At 45.2% G+C, this 12,760-nt stretch overlaps 1 protein-coding gene across 1 annotated transcript in view; it reads right to left on the bottom strand.

The window, feature by feature from the left end:
• LOC102814845 (deleted in malignant brain tumors 1 protein-like) overlaps positions 1 to 12,760 on the bottom strand; it is a 90,649-nt gene that overhangs the window by 43,876 nt on the left and 34,013 nt on the right. Inside the window, exons 3-6 of the mRNA XM_006867461.1 lie at positions 12,195 to 12,266; positions 3,559 to 3,876; positions 3,410 to 3,439; positions 2,327 to 2,365 (exon numbers count right to left, since the gene is read on the bottom strand). Coding sequence (XP_006867523.1) covers positions 2,327 to 2,365; positions 3,410 to 3,439; positions 3,559 to 3,876; positions 12,195 to 12,266 — 459 coding nt within the window. The remainder of the gene's footprint in view (positions 1 to 2,326; positions 2,366 to 3,409; positions 3,440 to 3,558; positions 3,877 to 12,194; positions 12,267 to 12,760) is intronic.

Genomic DNA, 12,760 nt, shown 5'->3' with positions numbered 1-12,760 from the left:
GTGTCAGAAGGGACCAGTCACTGGAGAAGGATATCATGTTTGGTAAGGTGGAGGGTCAGAGAAAAAGAGGAAGACCCCCAGCAACATGGATAAGCAAAGTGGCAGCATCAATGGGCTCAGGCATTTGCACAATAGTGAGGTTGGCCCAGGATCAGGCAGTGTTTCATTCTGCTGTACATAAGGTCACTATGAATCGGCACCGATTCAATGGCACCTAACAACAACAACAACAACAACAACAACAACATGTATCCCTAAGCAGTGTTTCATTCTGCTGTACACAGGGTCGCTATGAGTCGGTACCAACTTGGCAATATCTAGCAACAACAACATATACCGCCTAGCACCACATAAACACACACATAAGTACATATGAAAAAAAATGGTGGGAACGGCATGAGGCCTGTAGTCTAGTTAACAGTACTGTATTGGTGTCAGCGTCCTGGCTTTGATACTGTTCTATAAGATGTTTGCTGTCACTGGGGGAACTTAGGTGAAGAGGACATGGGACTATAGGTAATAGTTTTTCAATGTCCTGAGTACCTACAATTATTACAAAATAAACATTAAATGTATTTCTAATACATAGAAATTAGTGCAGATTATTTATTTAAAAGAACTTTTCTAATGAGAATCAACCAGAGGAGTAAATGATTGGATTTTTCAACTACCCAGTATAAGATGCTGTAGGATAAGCGTTGGACTGCTAACCATACGGCGAGTGGTTCAAACTCATCAGAAGCTCCTTGGACACCCATTCCAGCGTTGCTGTGAGTTGGAACTACTCAATGGTACTAATCACAGCAACGATGTACTTGATTCACAGGCTTTGGTGTTGGTGTTGGTGGTGTGCATGGAGTTGGTTCCAATTCCACAGCGACCCTGCTCTAGACTTACTTAAGATATGGAAATGCCAGCAGTATATGATCCGAAGCATTAGCCTTGATCTCCCAAACACAGGTTATGTTGTCATGCATTTCATTCTGGGGGGGATTCCTGATCGCTCCAGAAGAATTTGTAATAATGCCACCACATGGAGATTTCTCTAGAGAAAGAAAGAAGATAGTTTAGAATTCCAGGGTTGTTGTTTTTTTTGTGTTTTTTTTCCATTGTTCCCTTTACTATTTTGTAATTCATACCTTTTCCTTTACATTTCCCCCCCCCCCAAAAGAGTTTTATTGATCATTACTTTATGAGTGTGTCTTAGAAATTTCCATGATAAACTAGTGCAAACCAGGTATAAACCAGGTAAAAAGTCTTGCAATTTTAAGAAATTAGGGGTTTAAAAATTTGGGTTTTGAAATATCTTTCTCCTCTTGAGCATTCTACCATGGACTTGGACTTGTTCAGAAAGAGCTGTTATCTACTGGTGGTCAGAACCTTTCCCTTGATTTACTCCCTCGTGGTGAATCCAATAGCCTTGACTTTGCCATTTACATTACATTTGGACAGTTGTGATGATAAAATGTTGTTTCAGCTCTCCCCCAGGAAAGACTGAGCCTTTGTGGAATCTCTCTTCTGTGTCTATAAAGATGGCAGTGTCCTCTCCACCTTCAATTGTAATCTTAATGGTGGGAAGAAATTGCCCTAAGTTATCCACACCAACCTCCCACAAATACTGAAAACGTTCTGCATCCACCGGCCCATCCAGTGTCTGTTCCTTTGTTTCTCTATCTGCTTGTCTGTCTGTCTACTCACCCATCTAACATTCAGTCTCCAAGGAAAGGTGCTGTCCATGACCATGGGAATACCTGGTTTTCCTCCATCAGAGGATCTGACTGTGTGTGGTGGTCCAGTTGGCCCCTGCCATCTAGCTGTCCCTCTTTTCTAGAAGGCCCAGGCAGACTTTCTAGGCACCAACATTATTTTAGTCCTTGTGAACAAGCAGTGCTAAAAATGGAGCTTCTGACATCCCAGTGCAGGTCAGAGAGGAGAGTACAATGGAAGATGAAAAAGAAAGGATGGAGGAGGAGGATGGAGAATGTCAGAGAAGGAGAAAGGACTGATCATCGTCACTTCAATGATGACCCTGGCTAAATTGCTGTCTTCATGATCACATGCCTATCCTTCACTCATGGTGGCCATGTCGGCACACCCAAAAGCTGGCATCACTAGACTATTTGGACTTCCTTCTTTGATGAACTAGAAATGTAATCTAAACCATAAATTAATTGATCTTTTTTATTAGGCCCTTCTTTCAGAGCACTGACTCATTGGGATAACCCAGACAGGGCAGTATGATTTTGGCTCAGTTGCTATGAAGAATCACTTTAGGGTTTGGATTAGAGGATGATGACCAGAGTAGCTGAGGACACAGAAGTCTCACCTGCAGGCGTTTTCCCTGCCAGGTCAGCCGGTGTGGGACCTGTTAAACACAAAGGACATCTGGAACATCAGCTGGCTTGAGCTCTGCACCCCCATCTGTTCATGAACATCCCCCTGCAGCCTTGAACAAGCCCATTGTTAAAGTCGATCCCAGAACTTCTAAAGTAGGGTCTCTGGGAGTAAGGCCTGCACATGAAGCGGGTTTTAATGTGTGGAAGGAATTAACTTAGACTTGGATGCATTGTTCTCCTCTCACATGTGTAAATGAGATTAAAGAAAAGTTTGAGGGTTTCCAAAAATCAAAGACATATAATTATGGCTTCTGTAGCCTCTTGCTGTGACCCAGGTCATACTAGAAGACATTGATTCATGTTGCAGTGATGAGCCAAGATTGAAGGATGATGTGGACCTTGTCCTCCTCCCTCATTGTCTCTCGTACCAGAGTGGCTCTCAGCTCTGTGTCACCCACTAGAGATACTTTCCCTGGACCAATTTATCTCCACCCACAGGAGTTGACAACTCAGGCAGGGGTGGGAAGTAAGCTTTATTGGGCTTTGTCAATCTAGTTTTGACTGAGGGCATCAAGGGATCTGGGGGTTTGATGAGAGACAGAGATTGGCATGGAAAATTCTGGGTGTTGGGTTGAGAGCATGTGGGAAGATTAAGAGCTCTGTTCCTTTGTTTCTACGCCATGAACAAGGCAGAGGCAAAGAAAGATTAGAAACAGAATTGGCCACCTTGAGTTTGCCCAGGACTGCCAAGGCAGGAGTTGTGCTTAATCACCTCTCTACCCATAGTTCATTGTTCTGCATGATGCAATGCACCGAACTGACACACCCAAAGTGCTGTTCAGCAGTCTGAGAAATGTAGAATCTGTTTCTTGTGTGGAAAATGCATGGGGTCAGATTGGAGGTAAACATGAGGCTGGACTAAGGTACCACCCCATTCTCTCACTGGACAACCAGGAGATTCCTTCCTTCTCTCTCAGGATGCCACGGGCTCACAGAATAGGATGCATCTAGTTTCCATCAAGACTTTCTCCAAGACTTTGATGAACTGCAGATATGAGCACTGGCTTCCTTACCTGGTGGTGTGATGGTTGAGTATCCAGCACCTGTAGGTGTGAGAAATGAGAACACAGTGAACAGGTAAAGTACAGGTTCATTTTCTGTAGTTAGCTCTACCCTGATATTGAAAAGTACTCTCTTGGCCAGGGAAGGAGCAGAAGTTTACCTGAGCAGATCACACTGGCATCTTCACTGTGACCACAGTTGTGGGAAAACCAGCCAACATGGGAGCATTCTTCCAGGTACTGCTCGTCTCCCCTACAGTGCACATTGTCGAGGAGGATTTTCCCAGAACCTTCCCCGAAGTGGGCCTCGCCCGGGGCTGAGATGGCCCAACCACAGTCCAGCTGCCTGCAGACAGTGTTGGCTTCCTTCAGATCCCACAAGTCATCACACACGGTGCCCCAGACTCCCTGGTGGAACAGCTCCACACGGCCAGCACATCTATTTTGGCCTCCCATCAGCCGTATGGGTGCCCAGCTTCCTGAGGAAGAACAAGGTGTCAGGTGGTGATTTCTGTTCCCACCTGCCAGGAACTCAGCCTGGCCACAGGGACCCTGTTTTTCATTCCCAGATCTGTCTGCTCTAAGGAGCCTAAAATGTCTTCCTTGTCAACACTCTGTTATAAGGTCACTTGCTCGTGGTAGATTTGTTACAAACTTGGCTATAGTTATTCTCTTCCTTGTGTCCTTGTTTCCCCCAATGTAATAGTACAGCTCATCCTAGAAAGAGGTAGAACCTACCTTCCTGCTCCTTGAGTTTGGGCTGACAGCCTGTGGCTTGATTTGGCCACAGAACGTGAAAGACGTCATGGTGCATCAGTATAGAGCCTCCCGGGGCCTCATAAACTGAGACTATTTCAAGCTCATGTGCAGAAACTTGAGTTAACCTGGGGGGTAATGAAAGCCATGTGATGCCCTCACCTCTGTCACCTCAGATAATAGCCACGGACCTATCTCTCATTATCTTTCGCTATTGAACAGATGAAGTTGCTCAGAAGATATAATCAAAAGTATTATAGTAAGTTGCATAAAAACACAACCCTACCTGAAGGTGTAGAAGAAGGTGGATGTTTAACCACAGGTATCACTGTTGATGTGGAAAGTAGATTCCCAAGGTCTAATGATGAATAAAAAGGAAGGAAGGGCTGTCATTAAGGAACAATCAGAACATTCAGAGAATGTTCTAGCACTGCCTACCTCCTCCTAGGGTTCAGCATTATACGACCAGTGACCTCATATCCCAGTGAGCTCCATTTAGGATTGAGCATGGTATTGCTGTTGGTTGGCAAGCCACATGCCCCCAGTGGCCGTTAGTGAAAGCAAAGTTCATGGGCAATTGACCCCAGTTGGCCTGCTCCCTGAGAGGTCATCGTTGACCACCTTCTCCCCATGTCCTCTCCCCATGTATATCACTGCTATGACTTCATCCCAACAAACCACAGAAGGTCACACCATAGATTCATGGGGGGAGGATGGGATCAACGTTGAAATGGCAGGAGAGCAACTTTTAAGGTCAGACAACACAACCGTACAATTATCAAAATGCATGAAACTTGACCTTAAAATGGTTGACTTTCCTGGCAAGTAAATAAAACCTTCATAAAAATAAGATGGATTGATAGCTTAATATAGGGGGACTGGATAGAGAAATGTATCATACAGGCTAAGTAGGGGGTCATAGCTAAATTCTTCAAACATTGCTTTGTACTTGAAATTTTTCGTAATAATACAGGGCAGGGAAGGGCCCCTGAATTTCTATTAAGAGATCCATTTCTCTGTTTTTCAACAACTTCTTGCATTTCATAGTGGCATATACATAATGCAGTCCATCCACATGGTCATCATTCTTGCCTTGTTGGAGAATGTCAAAGTCATAGAATGTTAGCTGCTGGGTACCGTCGAGTCGGTTCCGACTCATAGTGGCCCTGTATAGAATTTCTGAGGTTGCAAATATTTATGGGAGCAGAAAGTCTCATCTTTCTTCTGTGCAGCGGCTCAGGGGTTTGAACTTCTGGCCTTATGGTTAGCAGCCCTACATGTAACCCACTATGCTACCAGGGCACCTTTAGAATATTAGGAAGAATAGACTCTAACATGGACACTGAGGACCAAGGACATTCAACTGGTGGGAGGCCAACCCAGAACCAGATTCCTGTAGCTCAAAGCCATTTCCATCCCACACATGTCTTAGGTCAGCATGTGACCAGAGAAGGAACCCATCACTTGGTGAATATATGCCAGGTGTCAGGTACCATCAGACACTGCCATATTCAGCCCATTTTCTATAATGTTCCTATTTTAATGATGAGAAAACTGAGACCAAGAGAAAGGACATAACTTGGCTGAGGACACAACTAAGGGTTACCATAGGCCACATCTTCCCCATTAATATGTAAACCCCATGCAAAAAAGAGACAAGGGGATTTTAATCACTGTTGTATCTTTAGTGCTTGGCAAGGGTTTGACACATGGTGAATTCAGTCAATATCTCTTGAATGAATGGGCGAGTAAATGAATGAAGCTGAGAATCAAACCAAGATCTGACTCTAAAGCTCATGATATGTTTTACATCAAACCGAGTCTAAGATATGACATCAAATGTAAAATGTGGTCTTACCTGTAGGCAGAGCACCAGAGGAATCAGCACCTATAGGTATGAAGAGACACAGTTCATGTTATCACAATTTGATAGGTGGATGTTGATTAGGGGCTTCCTACATGTAAAGTTTTGCTGGAGGCATAAGACGTAGGAAGCAGAGACCTTGCCCTCAAGAATCTTGGCATTTCTTAGCAATTAGGGACATGAGACCAGGAAGCAAATGCTGAGTATCAGGAGAGGTACTGCAATGTGTGCTTTCCCATGGTCTTCATGTGTTGAGGAAGGTTCCTTGAAGGAGGTGCAGCTCAGGATGGACCAGGTGCAGCCCAGAAGAACTTGTCCTTCCTAGTGAAGCTATTACAGTGGCAGGAATAAGCAAAGGGTGGGGAGTCCTGTGGGGCGAGTCAACCAGAACAACAGAGAGTGGTCCGGTGATGGGCTTGGGGAGATCGTCAGACCCAAACATGGAGGGCCTTGAACAGCAGCTGACAAATTTGCCCCATCAATGGGAGGTCATAAATGCAAAAAATTCTGAGGGCCATGTGGAGAAGATAAACAAGAGATTTACACAGTGTGGAGTGTAGCAAACAGGGAAGCCCGTACCATAATCAAAGGAAGCAGTTTTCTCTAATGCAGCCAGTGAATATAATGAAAGAATTTGAAGTTTTGTGCTTGGATTTTCTTTTTCAAGAAATGTAAGTATTAGGATTATTTTTGGCAAATATTCAGATTTAAAAATTCAAGCTTCTGAGACACTCCAGCAGCTCAGGCTGGGCATCCCTTTTGAAGGATGTTGGTCATACCGGTTACCTGCCTGGAGCCCGCCCTTCTGGGCTAGGCTGCGGTGGGGCTGGGGTGTGTCTGTGGACGTATGTTGAGGGGCTGGGATAGTAAAGAGATTAGAAGTAGTCCTCCAAATGACCAGGGCCGATAGCCAGTTCCTCACCTGTGCAGATGACACCGGCATCCTCCAGGTGGCCACAATTGAATCCAGCCAGGTCCTTGTGCACACACTGCCCCAGGTGGCTCTCGCTGCCCACACACTGCACATTGTCCAGCAGGATATGCCCAGAGCCCGCCCCGAAGTGAGCCCCTGTGGTGGCCTGCACTGGCTGACCACACTGCAGCTGGCGACACACGACAGTGGCCTCGGCCAAGTCCCAGAGATCATCACACACAGTCCCCCATGTGCCCTGGATGAGGATCTCCACGCGGCCTGAGCACCTCCCTGAGCCGTTCACCAGCCTCACCTCCATCCAGACCCCTGGGAGACACAAAACAGTGGGAGAAGAGGTGCTGGTGTCAGGATATAGTCATAATCTTACTCCATCAAACTCTTCTACTAGTGCTTTTTTTTTTTAATGTTTTATTGTGAATTATGTGATAGTTTACATGGGAGAACTTTAGTTTTACATTCATCCTATCGTATATCGTATCATTGCCATGGTTACAATGCCTATCGTATATCGTTACATTCATCCTATCATATATCGTTTCATTGCCATGGTCAACCAACCATAGAGGATACCCTGCAAGCCTGCCCCCTGGTCGTCAGCACACAGCCCCTCTCCCTCTCTGGATTTAAAAACCCCAGCTGCTCCATCTCTCCACATCATCATCTCTGCCTCCATCTCTGGCATCACTGCTTCTCTGGGTAGGGTCCTGCTCTCCGCTCTTCTCCCTTGATGGTCCCAGGGACCTCCGCTCCTAGACTGCAAAGTTAATCACTCCCCTCCTTGCTTTAAAACGTCTACCTTTACATTTCCAACCCTCACAATCAGTGCTCATGACAATTATTCATTTTTGTATCACAAGAGACCTATCTGCATTTCTTTTCATCAGCCCCGCCTAGACAGATTGGATATTACTCAGTGGAGATTCGATGTTCCTCCATGCCTTCTGGATCTAGGTTCCCCCTTAAAAGCTTGTAAGCCAGTCACTTCTTGCCTTTGTAGCCCCCCTACTTTGGATAGCCAATATCCAAGTTGTCCATCCCTGTCTGCTCTGTGTATGGAGGGGGTGGGAATGCTCCTCTCTGTAAAGATTTGTTCCCTCTTTTGAGCTACTGCATCCATAGGTGTAGGTCAAGTTCATCACATTGTATCAGATTACTCTTTTTTTCCTCTTCTTTCTTTTTCTAGTTGAGCTCTGATTATCCAGTCATTGAAGCCAGGTCAAGTGGGTATTATCTGCAAGTGTGGGTGTTCTTGTGCATATGCCCTCTCTTCTTATCAGCTGGGTGTTTCACTCTCCACTCTAGTCCTCTGTGGCTATGTCATTGACTCTGGGCCAAAGAGTCCCCAGGTCTTGCCAAACTACTGGCCAACCAGGGCTCCACCCGGGTTCACAGGAGTCTATTGAGCATTTTAGGGCTTAGCTTGCAGCTTCATTGCTGTTTTTCCCTCACTTCCCCTTATTGGTGATGAACGTGGCCACCAATCAGAGTGTATTCCCATTGAGTCTTCGTCTTGGAAGGGGGTTTGCTCTGAGGGGACCCGACCACTTGCCTTGATGTCTTCTGGGCGAGCAACTTTCTTGTTCTTGTAGTAGTCAGTCAGACTGCCATTACTGTTTTGTATTTTTCCTGTTGGTCTTTCTTTCATGTAGTATCTTCTGTTCTTCTAGCTGCTCCAGGCTGGTCTGCCTATCCTTTCAAATGGAAAATTTCCACCTCTGAAGATTCAGGATGCTGTTCAGGATTCCATCTATAGTCTTATGTAATGCAGAGGCTCCGCAGGAAGCCTCCTTCACTGGGCACGTTGTACCCCCATTTTAGGTATTCCAAAACCCAATCTCATAAGGACAAATGTTAGGAGAGTGAAGTCACAGTCAAATATGTAGTGTCAATTTCTAACTTGCTTAGCTCAGAGACCAGATATCTCCATGGTCCCCAGGCACTTGCTGAAGCTCTTGGTTCAAGAGCTTCAGCAAGTGCCTGGGGACCATGGAGATATCTGAATTCTTTAAAACCAGAAGAAAACTAATGATTAAAGTCAATCTGGATTATATTCATTTTTATACCAGCACAGTCATAAGATATGATCTTGAGTTTTTGTTTTTTTTTATGAAGAAAGAGGGCTCTGAGAACACAACTTTTCAAGGCCTATGAACATTGTAGTCACCTAAGCAGCAGCCTGAGACACCTGAGGTGGCATCTGGCTGTGGTGAATGTTCTCTTACCAGATAGTAGGATGTCTGTGTGACTATTTTAGAGCCTTGGGCTTCTGGTGTGGTGCTGGGGATCAGCACTGGACTGTGAACCACGAAGTTGGCAGTTGAAATTCACCAGCTGCTCCTTGGAAACCCTGTACAGGGTCACTATAAATTGGAACAGACTAGATGGCATTTAACAGCAGCAACAATGATGCAGACTTAAACGGAGCCTTGGAGGTGCAGTGGATTAAGCACTGGGCTGCTAACACAAGGTTGGCAGTTCAAACACACCAGCCGATCCACGAGAGTAAGATGTGGTAGTCTTCTTCTGTAAAATATCAACAGATTCCAAAACCTTATGGAGTCCTGGTTGGCACTGTAGGATATGCACTGGACCACAAGGTCAGTTTGAACCACAAGGTTGGTGGTTCAAACTCATCAGTCACTCCTTGGAAACCCTATACAGAGTCATTATGAGTCGGAACCAACTCCATGGCACTTCACAACAACACCCTATGCAGTAGTTCTACTCTGCTCTACGGGTTAACTGTGAGTCAGAATTGACTCTACGGTTTAGTTCTTTGAGAAGCCCTGTGGCACAGTGGTTAACGTGCTTAGCTGTTAACCAAAGGTCAGTGGTTTGAACCCATCAGTCACTTCTTGGGAGAAAGATGTGGAAGCCTGCTTCTGGAAAGGTTCACAGCCTGGGAAACTCTAGGCCGCACTCCTCCTCTGTCCTGTGAGGTCACCATGAGCTGGAGCCGACTCCGGGGCAGCAGGTTTGGGTTTTGGGTTAGGTAGCCTGAGGAAGCCCTGATGATGCAGTGGTTAAGCACTTGACTTTGTGGTTTAACCCACCAGCCACGTCACAGGAGTGAGATGTGGCAGTCTGTTCTTGTAACACCTTACAACCTTGGAAACCCTAAGAGAGCAGTTCTAATGTGCCTTATGGTGGTGGTGACTGTGCTGTCGAGTTGGTTCCAAATCGTAGTGACCTTGTATGGGGTTTCTGAGGCTGTGACTCTTTACTGAAGTAGAAAGCCTCATCTTTCTCCTGCAGAGTGACCGGCAGATTTGAACTGCTGACCTTGTGGTTAGTAGCCCAGCTCATTAGCCACTACACTCCCAGGGCCGGCTGTGTCCTACAGGGTCACTGTAAGTTGAGCTAGACTTCATGGCAATGGAGTCTTTTGTTCATCTTTTCTCTTTTCTCTCTTTTTTTGGATTTGTTGTTAGGTATCGTCAAGACTCAACATACACAACAGAGCAAAGCACTGTCTGGTCCCGAGCCATCTTCACAATGTTTTTTTCATGGTGCTGGTACATCTCATTGGTGGACTTCCTCTTTTTTGCTGACCCTCCACTTTACCTAGCAGGATGTCCTTCTCCAGGAACTTGTTGTTAAGTGCCCTCAAGTTGATTCCAACCCATAGCGACCCTGTATAGGGTTTCCAAGGAGCAGCTGGTGAGCTTGAGCCACCGACCTTGCAATTCAAATGACTTTGCAGTCTGACGCATTAACCCACAGTGCCACACCAGGACTCCAAGGACTAGTGCCTCCTAATAACGTGTCTGTAGTCTGAGACGAAGTCTGGCCATCCTGGCTGCTAAGGAGCATTCTGGTTGTACTTCTTCTAAAACAGATTGATTTGTTCTTCCAGAAGTTCATGGTAATTTTCATATTATTCTCCATTACCATATCTCAAATGCATCAATTCTTCTATAGGCTTCCTTATTTACTGTCCAACTTTCACATGTATATGAAGCTGTTGAAAATACCGTGGTTTGGTCAGGAGAATCTTAGTCCTCAAACTGATATCTTTGCTCTTGAACACTTTAAAGAGGTCATGTGTAGCAGATTTGCCTAATGCAATATGTCATTTAATTACTTGACTGCTGCTTCCATGAGTGCTGATTGTGTTGTTGTTAAGTACCTTCGAGTCAGTTCCGACCCATAGCGACCCTGTATAGGGTTTCCAAGGAGCGGCTGGTGGGCTTGAACCGCCAACCCTCTAGTTCAAATGGCTTTGCAGTCTGGTGCATTAACCCACAGCGCCACCCCAGGACTCCAGTGTTGATTGCAGAGCCAAACAAAATGAAGTCTTTAATAACTTTTCTCCATTTATCATGATGTTATTTATTAGTTTGGTTGTGGAGAATTTTGTTTTCTTTATATTGATGTGTGACCCATACCTAAGGCTGTGCTCTTTGATCTTCATTAGTAAATATTTTAAGTCCTCTTTGCTTTCAGCAAAGAATGTTGTATCATCTGCATAGCACAGGTTGTTAATGAGTCTTCCTCCCATCCTGATGCTATGTTTTTCTTCATAGAAGCCAGCTTCTCTGATTATTTGCTCAGCATACAGGTTGAATAAGAATGGTGGAATAATAAACCCCAAATATATCATGAAATGCCAGAAGAACAAGCAAATCTGTCTTGAAAGAAATACAGCCAGATGCTTAGAATCACATACTGTGGACTTGTTTTCTAGAGGGAGCAATTCCTGGCGAAGGACATCACGCTTGGTAGAGAGTCAACAACAACAAAAAATAAAGGAAGAAAATGGATGGATGTGGTGGCTACAGCACTGGGTTCAAGCATAACAAGGATTGTGAGGTCAGCACAGGACTGGACAGTGTTTTGATCTGTTGTACATAGGATCATTATAAATCAGAACCTATGCAACAGTACCCAACAACAGCTACCACAGGTGATGGAATGAAAGACTTGTTTCCTCTCTGTTCCATGCCAGTTGGCGTACACTCAGATGATGTACAATGGCTGTTCCCTCTTCTAGCCCTGGACATTATGTACCATGCAGAGCCTCTGAGCTGCACAAGTCTGGGAACACCATGCCCATATTGGAAGAGGTGGCGATCAGCATTGGGATACCAATCACAGTGCATCCCATGAAAGTGTTCCCCCTGAAGTCATGCACTACAAGGACCTTTCTATCTGGGCTTAAGACCAAGACTTTCTAGAGAGGGAGAGAAACCAAGTGAGGATCCCAGCCACAATAGTATACATGGTGGTGTGTACAGACCTACCTGATGGCTTATACGATGGGGTGAAGACTTCTGGCTCTGTGGTTGGAGTAGGGCCTGGTGAGTCATCAGCACCTGATGGTCAAGAAAAATCCATCTGCTAAGTTCTACAGTGCCGCTAACAAAATTGTATTCAATAACTTCTGAGACTCTGAATGCTTCTGAAAAGACCCAAAGACGATGACATCCCAGAGAGGTCTGCCTCATACCACTGTTGACAATGCCAGAGTTTCATGAGTTAGAGTGCTGCTGATGTTGTTATTAGGTGCCCTAGAATCCATATTGCCTCATAGCAACCCTATGCAAACAGAACGAAATACTGCCACAGCCTGTGCCAACCTCATCCTTGTTGCTACCCTTTAGCCCATTGCTGCTGGAGGTCTTCCTCTTTTTCGTTGACCCTCCACTTTACCAAGCACATGTCCTTCCTCAGAGACTGGTCCCTCCTGATAATATGTCCGAAGTAAGAGAGACAAACTCTGGCCATCCTGACTTGTAAGGAGAATTCTGTACTTACAACACAGATTAGTTTGGTCTCCTAGGAGTCTGAGGCACTTTTAATATTCTCC

This window comes from Chrysochloris asiatica, unplaced genomic scaffold (assembly GCF_000296735.1).
Source record: "Chrysochloris asiatica unplaced genomic scaffold, ChrAsi1.0 scaffold00105, whole genome shotgun sequence".
Classification (NCBI taxonomy): Eukaryota; Metazoa; Chordata; class Mammalia; order Afrosoricida; family Chrysochloridae; genus Chrysochloris; species Chrysochloris asiatica.
This window is presented reverse-complemented; position numbering and strand designations above follow the sequence as displayed.